Here is a 19,672-nt window from a genome sequence, read left to right as displayed (position 1 = left end):
CCTACTTTAGAATGTTAAAGAAAATAAAATTAGCCTCATGGTTCTCTATATTTCAATTTTAAATAAATTCAATAATTATAAATAAAAGGAAAAGTTTATCTCAATAACTTTCTTCATTTCTCTCTAATCAAATGCCTGAACCTAAATGTCTAAAAATGATTGCACCCCAAACTAGCAACTTTCTAATGACATACTAATTTTATACGTGGAAAAATAGGAAAAGGAGAGTAACATTAAGTATACAACATCTCTTGTATAACTATATTTAATGACTAACAAGATATAAGGATAGATTATAAGGAAGCTGACAGTATCAGACAAAAGAGGATGGGCAATGGGACCAATGGAACATTAAAGTCAAGGGATCCAAGGATCCAGGAAATGAAGCCCTGTATAAAAGAAAGCTTGACACAGAATTTTCTTAACACCTCAAAGTTATTTTCTAATAAACACACGTAACGATAATAATGATATATATAGAGAGAGGGAAGGAATGTGTGTATGCACAGGTATGTCACTCATTTGGAAAGGAACTCATTAGTTCCCTTTGGGGACACTAGCTAGTGTGGACATTAAGCACCTCAGTATCCTTCCTGAGGAAACACTGGTTCTTAAAATTTTCAAAACACCTCCTAAGTCAAATCTTTCAGGAGGTTCTAAACAGAAATGTTTAAATCTTCCAGGGTCTATTCCAAGGCTTGTACATTGAAGGCAAGAATGAAAAAAATGTACAATCGACTATTTCTATGAGTGAGTCTAATCTTAACACTGTCCCAAAGGTTCTTGCTGGTATGAACCACCATGTCTCAAGATGAAAGGCCTGGGAGCTCCAAAGGATGGCCTTTCCTAAGACACCACAGAACTCACTAATATGGTCTACAGATCACAAGTAGTTCTTTTATGCCAACCTGTAACAAATTAACGGAGCATATTCTTGTATGTCAGATGAAGACCAGACTGTAAGCCACATGTTGGTATCAGAAGATATAAATGGGCCCTTTACTTTTATCCCCATTTTTCAACTAAAATATTCCTTCCCTACCCCACAAGAAAAGTCAAACAGAAAAACTTACAAGCTCCTGAAAATCACTCTCTTGCTTAGATGACAGTTGTAAGGCAGACTGCCAGTGCAGAAAGCTGTCACAAACCTCTAGATCATCAAGCACATTTTTTAAACCTGCTAGCTCAATGTACTCTCCAGTCAGGTCACCTTGGTCACATACCTGGGCAACAGAGGAAGTAAAATAAAAACAAGTAACAATACCATTTCCTGAAATGATACTAGAAAAGACTACATTTCCCCCAACCATCATTTTATTGTGTCTTACCTCTCTTTGTAGATCAGCAACTCTTGTACTGCGTACAACAGCATTTTCATCTAGGCTACAGGATTCAGTATCATCATCCAGAGTACAGATGTCAGATTCAGCCTTCACCTGAAGCCCCTCTAGAAAACAGGAGTCATTTTGCATAATTGTATGTATAGTGAAACTGGACTTGGCTCCCATAGGCCGAGGAATTTTATCTTGGCCTACATCAGCTTTCAGCAACGTCTCTTGGCCAACTGCAACTAATGATGCGTTACTGGTCACTGGTAAAGTACCTTGTGACTTTGCATCACATGTCACCAAGTTTGCTGAAAAGCTGCTTCCTACAGTCCATCCTGCAGATGGACTTTCAGTGATGTTACTAGAGTTTATATTCTTACCCAAAATATAGTTTGAGGAATCTGCAACTTCTTCCAAGGTTTGCTGCTTTAAATCTTGTAAAACCAACGAATCTGAAGTCCATACTTTCAACGGATAAAAAATGTTTGAAGATCCTACCTTCTCTGTAAGGTCAAGAACAGGAACAGACTCTATCTTCCCAATGGGAAGAAATGGTTCATTGCCTATATCACACTGAAATAAAGCTGACTGTGCTTTGCCAAGACCAACAGCCTGGCTGTGAGATTTTTCACACAAAGAAGCAGATGACTTCCACTCTGGAATAAGAGAAAGTGGCTTAATAAACATTTCCTGAGGAGCACTGGGGACTGACTTTAAATTAGGATGCCAATAGAAGGAACTATCACCATTATCTTTTTTAAGCAACAATGGTTTTGAAGCTGCTAATTCAAACACCCTAGGAGTGGACTCATAACATGGATGACTAAGCTTATCAAAGAAAGAGCTTTCATCATTATAATTTAATAGGGAAAGATATGGATTTTTTGATTCACTTTCTTGGCTATTATTTATTAAAGACTTATTGATGTCAGTTTGGATTTCATTTACTGTACTCTCTTTCTTGGAAGGCTCAATAGAGGCAATAACTGCCTCAAAGGCTACATTTTCAGAAGCATCAACACTTTTTCCACTAAAAGCAGAAGTTGCCTTTTGGTCTCTTTCCCCTTGAAAATAAAGTTGTTCTGATGTCTCATCCAAGTTGGATTTAAGAGTCTGAAGAGGACCACCAGACACCTCCATCTTAGAGGTACCTGGTCCCCTACAGTGTATATGTATTTCTGAAACTTGTATAGAATTATCAGGAACTACAACACTCTCAATAGACTGTATTTCTGAAGATCTGGGATGCACCTCTGAAAATACTAAGGTTCTTCTACTCTCCTTTAGTTCAAAACCTTGAGATAATTCTTTCCCCTGACCTTCTTCATTTCTTTCACACCCCTCCAAAGAATCTATCATGTCTTTCACCTCATTCTCAGCTGGAGCCTTTAAATAAACACTGTCAAAAAAATGACTACTAGCTGTCAAGGGAATGCCCTCTCCTCTTCTTTCCAACAGACAACACAAAACAGAATGTGACATTTTGTTATTAAAACGAGGAGGAACTTCATGTGGAAAAGAAACACGGTCCTTACTGATCACATATGTTTCTGGATGGTGTGAAGTTTCCTGTTTGTTCCATGGCATACATGAAAAGGGGGCACTAAAATTGTCACTTCCCTCAGGAATTTTATTTTTATCAATTGTGTCAGATGAATCTGAATAAGAATCATGATCCTTACTGGTTAAATATTTTCCTGACTGCTGTAAAGCTTTCTGTTTCCAATACTGCACATATGAATAAGAATCATCAAAACTGTCACTTTCTTTAGAAGTCATGTATTCATCGCTTGTATCAGATGAAGCTGAAACTGAAACTTGACCTTCATCTGCTAAACTGGCTTCTGGCTCCTGAACTTCTTGTGTCTTCCATGCCACATATGAACACAGAGCATCACAACTATCGAAGTCTTCGGAGGTTTGCAGTTCATCATCTGTATCAGACGAAACAGTCTCTTCTTTAGTCCCTTGTTCAGGACGTAAAAAGGAGCGCTGAGACCCAACAGCTGCACTACCTAGAAGTGAGTGCTGAGATACACTAATGCAACTGTTAACTAAGTCTGAAGCTACTTCTGAGGCTGCCTGGAATACAGCTTCGCTAACTTCCGACGGTCGAGAAAACCATTCAGTATCTTCAGACTTACCAGGAATTCCCCTGAAAATATACAGTTAAAAATAAATAAATAACACATTAAAAACATTTTTTTAAATACTAACATGAAAAGTACAAAACTGGTATGACACTGAAATCAAGATTATTTGAAAAGTGTGTTGAAAAACAAAGTTCTAATTTTAAATTCCCTTAAAGTGGCTAATGACTGAACAAGGCAAACTTCTTATAAACAGAAGATGAACTCCCATTCTTATGACCCTGATATTTTCTCAGCCTTCTCCTAAAACAATTATTACCAAAAACTAGGAATATTTTCATGCTGCCAAAAAAAGATTAAATAAAAAATTCAAACTTTACTATTTAAAACGTTTAATTTATTGGGGCACCTAGGTGGCTCAGTCGGTTGAGCGACCAACTTCAGCTCAGGTCCTGATCTCACGGTTCGTGAGTTCGAGCCCTGCAGCAGGCTCTGTGCTGACAGCTCAGAGCCTGGAGGCTGCTTCAGTTTCTGTGTCTCCCTCTCTCTCTGCCCCTCTCCCGCTCGCACTCTGTCTCTCTCTCTCAAAAATAAAGATTAAAAATAACTTTTTAAATGTTTATTATCACCTACCTTAATTTAACATTCATTTAACTTTCACTGATCCTTTTACTACTCATGTACTGTGTTCTTAAAAATCCCTTAAGATGTGATCTACTCCTAAAACACAACAGTAACCTAATTACTGGATGACTATTATAAACAGAATGCTTTTCACAGAAGTAATTTTAAGATACTACATAGCTGTGGGGCACCTGGGTGGTGCAGTCGGTTAAGCATCCGACTTCAGCCAGGTCACGATCTCACGGTCCGGGAGTTCGAGCCCCGCGTCAGTCTCTGGGCTGATGGCTCAGAGCCTGGAGCCTGTTTCCGATTCTGTGTCTCCCTCTCTCTCTGCCCCTCCCCCGTTCATGCTCGGTCTCTCTCTGTCCCAAAAATAAATAAAACGTTGGAAAAAAAAAATTTTTTTTTTTAAATAAAAAAGATACTACATAGCTGAAGGGCAAAGGTTTTTACTCTGTAAACATCTATAGTTTTTTTTTTAACTTTTTTGTTTGACTATAGTTGACACAGTGTTACATTAGTTTCAGATGTACAACACTTATCATGGTGAGCACTGCATAATGAATAGAACTGTCAAATCACTATGTTGTGCACCTGAAGCTAATATAACATTATATGTCAACTATACTTCAATAATAAAAATTTAAAAATAAACTATGCCTGAAATACTAGAATACATTAAAAATTATTTTTAAATAAGCTGCAGTTGCCTGGCTCATTTTTACACATATGTTACTACACCAAATTAACATGCATCATGTCTTAACCTAGGGCCTTGTTACCTTCAGAGTGTGTGCTCGGAATATCTAACCCCACTCCAAAGTCTCACCTTAGCCTGAAGTCATTTATATTAGCAACAACTTAAAATAAGAAAAGAAAGAGTAAAAAGGTTACATGCAAATAAAAAAATAAACCATCCTACCTCAGAGGTGCAAAATCTAGTTCACTTTGTTGAAATAAGGAATCAGACCCAAGCTCTTGATCTTGTGTCAAACATGTCAGCAAAGGCAAATCAGGAGAAGCAAAGTTGTCTTGTATGACTGCAAAGTTTGAAGTATAAAAATGTTGTGAATGCTGAAAGTTAATTTCTTAGCTTACCCATGTAATAAAGAACCTAAATATGCCACCATCTGGAAGTTTCTATAAGCATCAGAATGGTAACATAGCAGCAGCAGCAACTACCATTTATTCATAGCCTGAAAAGGTCCCAGCACTTAAAGTACATTTAAAAGAAAACCTTGAAGGATAGGTATTATTATACCCATCTTGCAGATGAGGAAACATGATTACAAAATTTAAGAAATATTAATTTGTCCACAAATAACTTAAGTGTCAGAGTGAGAACTGAACCTAAACACTCTAATTTCTTTTTTTTATATCTATAAAGAATATTTTAATTCTTATCCTTAGGAACTGTAAGACTACACTTGATTTGGAAATGAGACTGTACCAAACAATGGCCAAAGAAGAATCGTCCACTCTATGCCTTTTCTTTGGTCTGGTCGCTCAGAAATATATTATCAGCTATGATTGTTGTCGCTTGTCGCCTCACATTGTTTTTATCTGTGTGTTCACCATAGTCAACTTTCCCTTCTACATAGATGCAGGACCCCTTTTTCACATACCGATACGCCACATCTCTGAGGCCTGGTCAGAATACTGATATTCTGTGCCATGTCATCTTTTGACTGACATCACCCATTTGGTATACTTCACTCTCCCCTGACCGCCACATCTCATTCATTGCTAGAGAAAATACCGTGACCGAGTTTTTCCCTTCCACCTGTCTCATGATGGGGTCCTGACCCACTCGCCCAAGGAGTTGCACACGCTTCAGAGATCTTTCAAGAACCAAGCTGCTAGCTATTTCAGACTCACATCTTACAAACTGATGAAATACCTGTAATACAGGTCTCCAAAACATGACCTCTATTTGTTTTTCCTACAACCTACTCTTTGGTCTTCCCACTTAGCAAAGAACTTGTGGCTCCCTCCTCCCTCACTGGATGCTCTAGCCCAAACTAGCCCTAAACACTCTAATTTCTTAGCAAGTACCCTTATCCATTACAAGTGTTTCTTTCCATCTTATAACAAAGTGTAGTCCACAGGTTCCTGGGCATCCCAAAAATATTCTTAGGAGGTGCCTAGAGTCAAAATTATATTCAATATAATATTTAGATGTCATTTGCCTTATTCACTCTCATTCTCTCACAAGGGTACTGTAGAATTTTCCAGAAGCTACATTATCTATGATATAGCAATATATTGAATGCAGAAGCAGGTATCAGAATCTACCTGTCTTCCATGAGGTCAAATATTACAGGGGTTTTAAGTAAAACAATGTTACTCTTCTAAATATTTTTGTTTTAGAAAAGTTATTTTTCTTTTTTTTTTCTTTTTTTTTTTTTTTAATGTTTACTTGTTTTTGAGACAGAGAGAGACAGAGCATGAACGGGGGAGGGGCAGAGAGAGAGGGAGACACAGAATCGGAAGCAGGCTCCAGGCTCTGAGCTGTCAGCACAGAGCCCGACGCAGGGCTTGAACTCACGGACCATGAGATCATGACCTGAGCCGAAGTCGGACGCTTAACCGACTGAGCCACGCAGGCACCCCAGAAAAGTTATTTTTCTAAAAAATTATGTAATTTAACACATATGCGGCAATGGAGCTGTTGTTTTATAATGAGTTAATAAATATTTCAGAAATTTCTCAGTTTTAATTTCTAATATGGGAAAATACCAATAACCTACATAAACAAAAGCTCTTTGAAGTCCTCAATAATTTTAAAGTATGTGAAGGAGTCTTATGACCAAAAAGTTTGAGAACTGCTGATTCAAAAGAAAAATAATTCTTGGGGTACCTGGGTGGCTCAGTCAGTTAAGCGTCCGGCTCTTGGTTTCCGCTCAGGTCATGATCTCCCAGTTCATGAGTTCAAGCCCGCGTCAGGCTCTGTGCTGACAGAGCGGAGCCTGCTTTGGATTCTTTTTCTCTCTCCCTCTCTCTCTCTGCACCTCCCCTGCTTGCTATCTCTCTCTCCCTCTCTCTCTCCAACTTAAAAACAATTTTTTTAAAAAAAAGGAAAAATAGGGGCGCCTGGGTGGCTCAGTCGGTTAAGCGTCCGACTTCGGCTCAGGTCATGATCTCGCGGTCCGTGAGTTAGAGCCCCACGTCGGGCTCTGGGCTGACCGCTCAGAGCCTGGAGCCTGTTTCCGATTCTGCGTCTCCCTCTCTCTCTGCCCCTCCCCCGTTCATGCTCTGTCTCTCTCTGTCTCAAAAATAAATAAACGTTAAAAAAAAAAAAAAAGGAAAAATAATTCTTGTGGATTTCTGAAGGTCAACTTAAACAATTGTTATTAAATGTGCTTAAATATGTACAAAATAGGTATAAACTCCTTATTTTTTATAGCATTTATATAACTATAAAACAAGAATAAAGTTTTAGTAGAAATAAAACTATAAAACCAACATTTATCTAATGCACTGTATCTAATATTAATTTAACTGGATACATGATATTTTGCTAAAACTCAACTGTTCTTTCACCATGAATATAATACTGTTGCTACAGTATACTTTCTTGACTTCAGAATACCTATAATACCACATTGTACACCTTCCCTATCATAACTGTCATACTCTTGTTTTCATCTTTGGCCTGCCTGCTTCCCACCTACGTTGTCAACTCCACATCCACTTTATTCACAGCTATATCCTCAGTGCCTAGCAAAGTATTTGCTATACTTAGTAGGCACTCAAAATAGAATTATTTATTTACCGAATGAATTTATTAAAAATAAGAAGCAGAGGCACCTGGGTGGCTTTGCCAGTTAAGCACCCGACTCTTGATTTCAGCTCAGGTCATGATCTCACAGTTAATGGGTTCATCAGGCTCTGCGCTAACAGCATAGATTCTTTCCCGGCCTCTCTCTCAAAATAAATAGTTTTTTTAACTGAGAAGCAGAATGATAACAATAACCTTTACTACCAAGAACTACTTGGTATAATTCCTCTCTCACCCTGGTTTAGAGGCTCGTTCTTAAACCTTTGTAACAGAAGTCCTTCACCCCTCTAAGAATCCTGAAGGTTTTTAACAAAGACCCCACATTTCCTCACATTTAGACAACTACTGATGGCTTGGATCACTCTTTTTTTTTTTTTTTCTTTTACATTTTATTTATTTTTGAGAGAGAGACAGAGAGAGACAGAGCACAAGTGGGGGAGGGGCAGAGAGAGAGGGAGACACAGAATCCAAAGCAGGCTCCAGGCTCTGAGCTGTCAGCACAGAGCCCGAAGTGAGGCTCAAACCCACAAACCGTGAGATCATGACCTGAGCCGAAGTCAGTTGCTTAACCGACTGAGCCACCCAGGCATCCCGGATCACTTTTTTAAGACATCTAACTGTTCTGGCACCAGTCATCATGACATTTGCCACTGGTGAGACCAATACACCCGTCAATGACTGTATTCATGACCATTGTAACGAAACAGCAATGATGAAATTTCCTCTAGCTATCAGATCCACAGATCTGCTACAATTAAAGATGTTCTACTTTCTACAATAAATCACAAGCTGGAGTTACAAAACTCTACCTACAAAACATTTTAGAAGCCACATCATAAAGTCTCCTACCCAATGCTGAAATTCTATTGGAGAATTCTGCTTGACATTTTACAGTGACATAAAGCTCACTTTATTGTTATATAGTCTTTCCATTATTAAATGGCACTATTAAAAAGTTCTTTCTTATATCAAATTGAAAACAGCTTCCCTATAAGTTATGTATTCTCATTTTAACCTCTTGACTAGGAATTAGCAAACGTTTTTAATAAAAGGCCAACTAATAAATATTTTAGACTTTCTTGGTCACATGTGGTCTCCATCACACATACTTCTTTTTGTTTGTTTTTACAAACTTTTAAAAACACAAATACTATTAAATGGGTAAGGGGCATTAAGGAATCTACTCCTGAAATCATTGTTTCACTATATGCGAACTAATTTGGACATAAATTTTTAAAAATAAAAAATAAAATTAAAAAATAAATAAAATAAAAATACAAAAACTATTCTTAGCTCACGGAAGGTACAAAATCAGACCCCTGCTCTAAACCATTCTAATACTCATCCCATGGTATTCTTATTTTTCTATTTACTAAACTGTCTTCCCATAAGTAGAAGTAGCTTTCATCTATATACCCCTAGCATCAAACACACCATAGGCACTTAGATATTTGTTCAACGAATGAATGAATGAACGGTAAGTTCCTTCCTCTTTAGCTTGACAGTGCTTCAAACACCTGATCATAGCAAAGTCTTCTTTCATTTACAGTCATACTCATCTCTTCTCACAAAGGAATTCTAATGCTGTCAACATCTTTCTTAAAATGTGAAACTAAAACTGACTTTGATGATCCACATCATAAAATACACTGGCGCCAATATTTTGATTTGGATAGCCTTGGCTTATGTTTGAAAAGAACTTGCTGAATTAACTCCTATTTGTGCTCCTCTACAAAACTCTGACAAGACAACATCGTGGTTAAATCTCATTCCCCTGTCAAAGGCTAATTTTAAAATATGTGATTGATGCATTTTTCTCAAATTTTGAAAAAAAACCTGAATAAAGCAGAAAGAAGAAAATAATGTTTGTCTGAATATCATTTAGGCATGAAAAAATTTAAATTACCATACTCGTTAAACATTCTTCTCACCCAAAGTAGTAATAATACAATTCTACCTCCTACCTTTATGATTTGAAAAGTATTTAAAGTTTACCTTTTGTAAAGGGCACCTAGGTGGCTCAATCAGTTAAGCATCCAACTCTTGGTTTTGGCTCAAGTCATGATCCCAGGGTTGTGGGATCAAGCTTCACGTCAGGTTTCACACTGACAGCACAGAGCCTGCATGGGATTCTCTCTCTCCCTCTTTATCTGCTCCTTCCCCACATACTCTCTCAAAATAAATAAATAGACTTAAAAAAAAATTTACCTCTGTAAAGAGCTAATAAGTCAGTTCTACATTAAATGGAAGAAACCAATAAGATCTACCTCAAACAAGTCATTTAACCTTTTAATCTTAATTTGGGGGTCTGAAAACTGAGAATAACATATGCCTTAAGTACTCCTAGGTATCTAATGAGGTAAACATAAACATTTGCTTTTTTAAGGATCATGGAGTCTCCATTGTTGACAGAAGTTGTCAAAGGATAATATACAGTTTACCCCAAGGAAAAATCCACAAATTCTGGGCTGAGGAGGTATACCCACTAGAGAGGAAATGATCACCTTTCTGCCTTCTGTGAGGAATAGAACATAACAAAATGAGGGGAGAGTGCGCATTTAACATAACTAGTCCAGCTGGCCAGTGTAGAAAACCAGAAATAAGCTAATACCCTTGAGGATGGCTCTATAAAGCTCCTCAACTCAAGAAAGGATTTAGATACAGGACCTGTAGCCGCGCCCCCCCCCCAAAAGTATTTTTACAAATTTGAGGTATTACTACTAGTTAAAAATAAAGAGGCATTACCTAGCAGCGGTGAACATAAGAGATCTCTCTTGGGTTCCTTTACTTGATTTTCCGGTTGGGTCAATATACCTTCCTCCAGAGAGGGGAAGCCTGTCACTTTGGTCCTTTCCTCTCTCATATTAAAACTGGTATGGGTTGTATCCAAAGTGTGGGAAGAATCCATCTCTTGAGGAAGACAATGCCAAGATTCTGTTCTCTAAAACAATAATTTTAAAGGAAAATATGCTAAGTAATTAACTGAGTTACCATATACGTTAATATTTAGATTTGGGGCACCTGGGTGGCTCAGTTGGTTAAGTGTCCGACTTCAGCTCAGGTCATGATCTCGCAGTTCATGAGTTCGAGCCCCACGTCAGGCTCTGGGATGACAGCTCGGAGCCTAGAACCTGCTTCGGATTCTGTGTCTCCCTCTCTCTCTGCCCCTCCCCTGCTTGCACTGTCTCTCTCTCTCTCTCTCTCTCTCTCTCTCTCTCTCTCTCTCCCTCTCCCTCTCCCTCTCCCTCTCTCTCTCTCTCTCTCAAAAATAAACATGCATTAAAAAAAATAAAAGAAGGGCCCCTGGGTAGCTCAGTCAGTTGGGCATCCAACCTCGGCTCAGGTCATGATCTTGCAGTTTGAGTTCAAGCCCTACATCGGGCTTGCTGCTGTCAGTGCAGAGCTGCTTCGGATCCTGTCTCCCTCAATCTGCCCCTCCCCGGCTCATGCTTGCATGCACGCACTCTCTCTCTCTCTCTCTCTCTCTCTCTCTCTCTCTCTCTCAAAGATAAATATTAAAAAACAGATATAATATTTAGCTTTAAATATCCACTCATGTAGCATATAGCTTCCTATATGATGGATGACATTCTCATCACAATGTTTGGAAAAATTAAAACTGTTCTTTCTGTATGTTTTTCACAATATTAACTACATTAGACCTTTTTCCCATTACTACCCATCTTTTAACACGTTATATCACTGGCATTTCTGCTATTCTTTAACAGTTCTCATCACTAAAACAATAAATACATATGGTTCTACATGATGAAATCTTACCATCTGATCACAAAACTGAAAAAAAGCTACAAGATGCTCTATATGTGACCACTTTACTGAATTCTTAATTAGCTATGCTGGTTTCTGGAGGACTCTTGGCTCTTCTCATTATATAACATTATCACATCATCCATGAATAATGATACATGTGTCTCTTTCAAATGTTTACTCTTACAATAGAGGCATGATTGAGAGCAACGCTTCTCAAAATATATATGGGAGGGAACAGTTTTCCCTACTTCTTTTATATTCTTGTACTTATCTCTTGACAGACCAATAACAACCAATTCATGGATTGGCACCAATCCACAGACCATACTATACTAAGTAGCAATGCTGAATTACAGACTAATAGCAAACAATTTTATCGGCATTTTCCTTTTAAATTTGGTATTGGTTAATAAAGATATTCTTCCTATCAGGCTATGAAAGTACACTTTTATTTTCATATTTAATTAATCTGATTAGGAATGAGCTCAACTTTGATCAAAGTATATTATAGTTATCTTCTTTTTCCAATTAAGTCTGATAACATATTGCAATGAATTTTTTTCTATTGCAACATTGGTTACTTGGCAGTGGTAGATCAGACTTTTAATCATATTTGCTAGTCTGGTCTTTAACATTTTCACTCATATATAGTCTTAATCAGGATTTTAGAATGCCTTGCTTTTGTTTTCTAACCTTGTTCTATAATTTCGTTCTATATTTATTTTATACAAGGAAATTAAACTTTCTTTAAAAATAGAAAATATTTCACCAGTAAACCTATTAGGTCCAGAAACCTTTTTGATAGCTGGTATTATTTTAACTTTCTCAGTTACCTCTTTAGTAGTATTAGTCCAACTCTATAAGCTTTAATACATTTGTATTAAGCTTATTTCATTAGGGCTTTTTCTCTTTTTTTTTTTTTTTTTTTTTTTTTTTCAACGTTTATTTATTTTTGGGACAGAGAGAGACAGAGCATGAACGGGGGAGGGGCAGTGAGAGAGGGAGACACAGAATCAGAAACAGGCTCCAGGCTCTGAGCCATCAGCCCAGAGCCTGATGCGGGGCTCGAACTCACGGACCGCGAGATCGTGACCTGGCTGAAGTCGGACGCTTAACCGACTGCGCCACCCAGGCACCCCAGGGCTTTTTCTCTTGACTGGATTTTTCAGAAATGTAGCCATTGTTTTTATCTTGAATTTAGCAATTTTATTATATTTTCTAAATTTATTTGTTTTCCTTTTTATTATGTTTCCTCTTCCTATAGTTGTTCACCCTTTATCTAAAATCTTTAGTCAAATAATAAACTTATTTGATATTTATTTATTTATTTGTTTGAAAATGAGAAAATGACATTATATCATGGCAATCTACATACTTGGATACATAATCTATTGATTTTCATGATTTTGTAAATAGTCTGTTACTGGACTCTTCTTTCTTGACCAATTCAAATGTTTTTTAAAGAGAATATAAATGTTTTCACTCCCAAATGACCTAGAATCTACAAAAAGAAGATGTATTATAATTTAGAATGATTTTCTCAAACAACACTTTCATCTTTGAAGTTAATTCCATTATTTAAAATTCATTAATCAAAAGCTCTTTTAAAATTTTTTTTTTTTCAACGTTTATTTATTTTTGGGACAGAGAGAGACAGAGCATGAACGGGGGAGGGGCAGAGAGAGAGGGAGACACAGAATCGGAAACAGGCTCCAGGCTCTGAGCCATCAGCCCAGAGCCTGACGCGGGGCTCGAACTCCCGGACCGCGAGATCGTGACCTGGCTGAAGTCGGACGCTTAACCGACTGCGCCACCCAGGCGCCCCTCAAAAGCTCTTTTAGTATGTTAAAAAAAAAGATACACAACTATCCACTACCTATTATCAATTATATAAATATATGCAGCAAAAAAACATTAAGGCATAAGATTCTAAAATATTAACACTACTCATCTGTGGTTTATGGGATTATGTAACAGACCTTTAGCATTCCAAACTATCTCAATCCCTTCCATGCTGAATAAATTCGACCAAACTAGAGCACCAAATCACTGCTGGAAACATGTTTTTAATACTTAAAAATAAAAGGCATTTAACTTTAAATTTTTTCTTTTGAGAATACTCCATTCTATAGAACATAGTGGGCCAAAGAAGGGTTTTAAAGCAGGGGAATTCTAGTCATTGTGTGACTCTCACTACAGCAAAATCTCTAGTCCCTAACTTATCTCTCAGCCTCCTTGAGCCTGGTTTGAGCCTGGTCCCATAGTTTATTCCTCACTCCTATAAGAGAGGTATCTGTTCTCCCGCCCACACTCTGGCCTCCTCAGATCTCTTACTCTACTCTAGCTCCACTTCAGTAATTCTTTAACCTCATTAAAACAACTATCCTACCACATTTACACTTTTTATAATTCCTTTCTTAGCTGTATTTTCCTCTTTACCACTCTGAGAGTTCAGTCATCTTCATATCATCCTCATAACCGCTGCCTTGCAAACATCTTTAACTTTCCTGCCCTTTTCTCCCACCATCCTATTTGCCTGGCAAAAGCTCAATTCTAGTCGAACCTTCTCCTTATTTGAATCCAAGCAGCAGCACACTGCTGAGTAAAGCACAAACCCAGATGGTTTGTCCTTTAAATTGATTACATTCAACCTCAAGGGCACTCAGCATTGCCTGGAAATCCTACTGTATTTTCCCGGTGAACTGACTTGCTAAAGACAGATTCTAAAGGTAACATCAGCTGAGTCTCTCCTCAGAACTGAACTCTCCTTCTTATTTTCAAATGATGACCTCATCGACTTCAATTAAGTGAAAGGCATGAGATGGAACTTCCTTATCTTCCTATCACCAGATCTACAACCCCATTTTCATTTTGTGACTTAAAAGAAGTCTGTCACCAACCTTCCCATCTTATTCCATTCTTTTTTTCTTTTTTAAAGTTTATTTATTTTGAGAGAGAGAAAGTGCAAGTGCCAGAGGGGCAGAGAGAGAGGGGGAGAGAGAGAATCCCAAGCAGGCTCTACGCTGTCAGCGCAGAACCCAATGCAGGGCTCAGGCTCACAAACTGTGAGATCCTGATAATGACCCAAAATCAAGAGTTGGACACAGAACCGACTGAGCCTCCCAGGGACCCCTTCATTCTTTTCGACGACTGCCTTCCTATAATGATTCTCCTGCTTTTCTTCATCCATTTTCCCTCTATACTAATCATACCTCTCCCCAAACGTACTTATAATTTCCTATCATAAAATAAAATTTTAAAACATCCCTCTTCTACATTCCTTTTCTTTCTGCATATTTCGGGTTCTTTTTTTTTTTTTTTTTTTTTTTGGTTTTTAAATTCCAGTTAGTTAACATACAGTGTAATATTAGTTTGAGGTGTACAATTTAGTGATTCAACACTTACCTACAACATCCAGTGGTCATCACAAGCTTCTGTATACTCTGTTGTTATGTTTCTATCACACAATGATTGCTTGTGTTATACCTTTTTGATCAATATAAAAAGACCCTCAAATCCCTAATGTTTTTGACAGATATGAGTAGGGATAACAAATAAGGAGTGAATATAAACAAATTTTGAGGGAGAAATGAAGATTAGAGATACAAATTTGGGATTTTTAAGTATACAGGTATATTTAAACCCCCAGATCTAGATGAGAATCAAAACATCCCAACACTTCAAGCAAAAGTCAAAAACTCAAATGTACACAGGGCAAGGGAGGTAACAGAAATGAGTAAATCCACCTGGAATTAGGGAGTGATGGGACCTGTGGCCAAATATGCACTCCATATGCACTTTAAAGTGTTCTATTTTGAAAATTTAAAAACACTGTGTCAAAAAAAATTTTTTCTAGGGCGCCTGGGTAACTCAGTTAAGCATCCAGCTTCGGCTCAGATCATGATCCCGCGGTTCGTGGGTTCAAGCCTACACTGGGCTCTGTGCTGACACTTAGAGCTTGGAGCCTGCTTCAGATCCTATGTCTCCCTCTCTCTCTGCGCCCCCCTCCCCCCCACTTCTCTCTCTAGCTCAAAAAAAAAAAAAATTAAAAAAATATTTTTTCAGGGCACCTGGGTGACTCAGTTGAGCATCCAACTCTTGATTACAGCTCAGGTCATGATCTCACAGTTCAAGTTCCATATTGGGCTCTGTGCTGACAGCTCAGGGCCTGGAGCCTACTTTGAATTCCATGTTTCCCCTTCTTTCTTACCCTCCCCCGCTTGTGCTCTGTCTCTCTGTCTGAAGATAAAGCAACAAAGGAAACAGAGTAGCAGAAGAGTAGAAAGAAAACCGGTAGAAGCTAAGAAAGGAAATAATTTTAATTAAGTTATGCAATGGTTAACAGTGTCAAATGCTATTTATTGTACCTAAGATGAGGACAGAAAAGTGCTCACTGTATTCAATTATATAAATGTTGGCAAAACTTGCTTTCACTGAGTTGAGGTGAGAACACAAAGGAGATTAAGTAAAATAATAAGTAAATAACCAGTGACATAAGGCATATATACTTAAAAGGAAAAAAATATAGTTGATATTACTTTTAAAAATCCACAAAAGAGCTACTACTAAAACCAGTAAATGTGATTAACAAGGCCACAGGATAAAAGGTCAATATAAAAAGTCATTTATATTTCTATATACTTGCAATGAAAAGGAAATTGAAATTTTTAAAAACATCAGTAAAATTACCCTTCAATAAAAACAATGTTTTAAAAAAAAGGAAGTGTAACACAAACATGTGTTAAGCTGGGTATACCGAAAACAACAAAACACTAATGAAAAAAATTAAACACCTAACTAAAACTAAAAGAACTGCTGTGTTTGTGGATTAGAGAACTCAAATATTATTAAGATGTCAATTCTCTACAAATTGATATACAGACTCAAAGCAATCTTAATCAAAATTTGAGGTTTTTTTAATGACCAACCTGATTCTAAAATTTATATAGAAATTTAAAAAACCTAGCATAAACAAAACCACTTTTCAAAAGAGGAACAAAGGGGGAGAACTCACACCACCTGATTTCAAGACAGCACAATAATTAAGAATGTGGGATTGGCATAACAGACACATAAATCAATGGAATAGAGAGTCCAGAAATAGACCAACATATACAGTCAATCTGTTTTTAATTTTTTTTTTTTTGGTTTATTTTTATTTTTAAGAGAGACAGAGACAGAGCTTGAGCAGGGGAGGGGCAGAGAGAGAGGGAGACACAGCATCTGAAGCAGGCTCCAGGTTCTGAGCTGTCAGCACAGAGCCCGACACAGGGCTCGAACTCAGGGACCGTGAGATCATGACCTGAGCCAAAGTCGGACACCCAACCGACTGAGCCACCCAGTCGCCCCAAATCCGTTTTTGATTAAGATGCCAAGTAAGCACTAAAGAAAAAGACCATATTTACAGCAAACAGTGGTGGAACGACAATTAGATTTTCATATGTAAAAAAATGAAGCTGGATTCTTCACATCACATACAAAAACCAACTCAAAATGGATCATAGATGTAAACATAAAGGCTAGAACTATAAAACTTCAGAAACCGTGGTTCTCAACTCAGTAAAATTTTGACACCACCCTCTCCCCTCTACCACAGGACACTTGGCAATTTTTGGAGACATTTTTCATGTTTATAACATGGAGAAATATTATTGATGTCTAATGGGGAAAGGTCAAGGATGCTGCTAAACACCTTACAACATTCAGGACAGCCCCGCACAATAAGGAACCATCTGGCCCAAAATGTCAAAAGGGCCAAGGCTGAGAAATCTTGTGCTGGAAAAAGAGACAGGAAAAAATCTTTGTGACATAGGATTAGGCCAGTATTTCTCAGAACACAAGAAGTATAAACCATAAAAAAAAAAAAAATCAATACACCAACTTCATCAAAATTGAAGCTTCTGCGCTTAAAAGATATATAGAATTTGGAGAAAAAAACATAAAGTGGGAGAAAATACTTGCAAAACATGTTTGATAAAGGTCTTGCATCTAGAATTTATAAAGAATTCCCAAATTCAACAAGTGGAACAAATCAGCCATTAAAAAAAGGGAAGTGATCTTAAAAGACCCTATATTAAAGAAGAAACGTGGGTGGCAAATAACACACAGAAAGATGCACAGTATCATTAGTCATTAGGAAAATGCATATTAAAACCACAATGAGATACCATAATGCATCTAGAATGGCAAAAAATTTTGAAACAAAAAAACTGGCGCAGCCACTCTGGAAAACAGTATGGAAGTTCCTCAAAAAATTAAAAATAGAACTGCTCTATAACCCAGAAACTGCACTACTAGGTATTTATCCAAAGGATATAAAAACACTAATTCAAAGGGGCATATGCACCCCAATGTTTATGGCAGTGCTATCAACAATAGCCAAATTATGGGAAAAGCCCAAACGTCCATCATCTGATGCATGGATAAAGAAGATATGGAGTGTCTTCTATACACATACATATACACACACAGACACACAGACACACACACACACACACACACACACTGGAATACTACTTGGTGATGAAAAAGAATGAAATCTTGCCATTTGCAACAATGTGGATGGAACTACAGTGTATTATGTTGAGTGAAATACGTCAGAGAAAGACTAGTATCATATAACTTCAGTCATATGTAGAATTTAACAAAACAGATGAACATGGGGGAAGGGAAGGAAAAATAAAATAAGATAAAAACAGAGAGGAAGGCTGGGGCGCCTGGGTGGCTCAGTTGGTTAAGCATCAGACTTTGGCTCAGGTCATGATCTCATAGTTTGTGAGTTCGAGCCCCGCATCAGGCTCTGTGCTGACAGCTCAGAGCCTGGAGCCTGCTTCAGATTCTGTGTCTCCTCTCTCTCTGCCCCTCCCCTGCTCATGCTCGGTCTCTCTCTCTCTCTCTCAAAAATAAATAAACATTAGGGGCGCCTGGGTGGCGCAGTCGGTTAAGCGTCCGACTTCAGCCAGGTCACGATCTCGCGGTCCGTGAGTTCGAGCCCCGCGTCAGGCTCTGGGCTGATGGCTCAGAGCCTGGAGCCTGTTTCTGATTCTGTGTCTCCCTCTCTCTCTGCCCCTCCCCCGTTCATGCTCTGTCTCTCTCTGTCCCAAAAATGAATAAACGTTGAAAAAAAAATTTAAAAAAAAAAAAATAATAAATAAATAAATAAATAAACATTAGGGGCACCTGGGTGGCTCAGTCGGTTAAGCGTCCAACTTGGGCTCAAGTCATGATCTCGCAGTCCGTGAGTTCGAGCCCCACGTCAGGCTCTGTGCTGACTGCTCAGAGCCTGGAGCCTGTTTCAGATTCTGTGTCTCCCTCTCTCTCTGACCCTCCCCATTCATGCTCTCTCTCTCTCTGTCTCAAAAATAAATAAACGTTAAAAAAAATTTTTTTTAAAGATAAACATTAAAAAAAAAAAACAGAGAGGAAGGCAAGCCATAAGAGACTATTAAATACAGACAACAAACTGAGGGTTGCTGGAGGGAAGGTGGCAGGGTCTGGGGGTGGTGATGGGCCTATGGAAATAAAGGCTTGGCCTGTAGGCCTGCTGACCACAGGGTAACGGGGGGCGGATGCCTTCCCACTGCTAGGATCTGAGGTGCTATCCATTCACTGTCTTCCTCAGCTGATCTCAGAGAGTCCTATTCCGTTTCGGGGTTATAGTACCCCTCCAGAGGAAGGGCTTATTTTACACTCAAATGAATTCCCAGGGGCTTTTTCTAAAGGAGCAAAAGGGGCCTGGGGATGGGGGTGTCTGAAGGTTAAGGTGGCAACAGATACCTTCTTCCCCTTTGTAAATAGTATTTTTATACTTCATCCTCACCATCTCAGGCTTTATACATGGAATCCCCTGAATGGAGGGGGTGGGGTTTCCTCTCTCCTCCTCCCCCCCCACCCTGGAATAGGTGAGGGTGGGAGAAAGGTATGTATTTAAAGAAAATTAAATTTAATAACAAGTTTCAAGAAAAAAAAAAATTTTTTTTTTAAAGATAAACATTAAAAAAAAAAAACAGAGAGGAAGGCAAGCCATAAGAGACTATTAAATACAGACAACAAACTGAGGGTTGCTGGAGGGAAGGTGG

The 19,672-nt window shown here is 38.2% G+C and overlaps 1 protein-coding gene and 1 pseudogene across 3 annotated transcripts in view; both read right to left on the bottom strand.

Moving 5' to 3' along the window:
- The window catches only part of ALMS1 (ALMS1 centrosome and basal body associated protein), a 221,667-nt gene that overhangs the window by 179,553 nt on the left and 22,442 nt on the right, over nt 1-19,672 (bottom strand). The window contains exons 3-7 of one of the 3 annotated variants that reach the window (XM_043603694.1): nt 10,569-10,764; nt 4,965-5,082; nt 1,709-3,483; nt 1,329-1,447; nt 1,074-1,223 (exon numbers count right to left, since the gene is read on the bottom strand). In XM_043603694.1, the coding sequence (XP_043459629.1) occupies nt 1,074-1,223; nt 1,329-1,447; nt 1,709-3,483; nt 4,965-5,082; nt 10,569-10,764 (2,358 nt within the window). Of the gene's footprint in view, nt 1-1,073; nt 1,224-1,328; nt 3,484-4,964; nt 5,083-10,568; nt 10,765-19,672 lie in introns of all 3 variants that reach the window. The other 2 variants (XM_043603695.1, XM_043603693.1) reach the window with 2 other exon arrangements.
- LOC122497013 lies at nt 5,091-6,477 on the bottom strand (annotated as a pseudogene).

This window comes from Prionailurus bengalensis, chromosome A3, assembly GCF_016509475.1.
Source record: "Prionailurus bengalensis isolate Pbe53 chromosome A3, Fcat_Pben_1.1_paternal_pri, whole genome shotgun sequence".
Lineage (NCBI taxonomy): Eukaryota > Metazoa > Chordata > Mammalia > Carnivora > Felidae > Prionailurus > Prionailurus bengalensis.
This window is presented reverse-complemented; position numbering and strand designations above follow the sequence as displayed.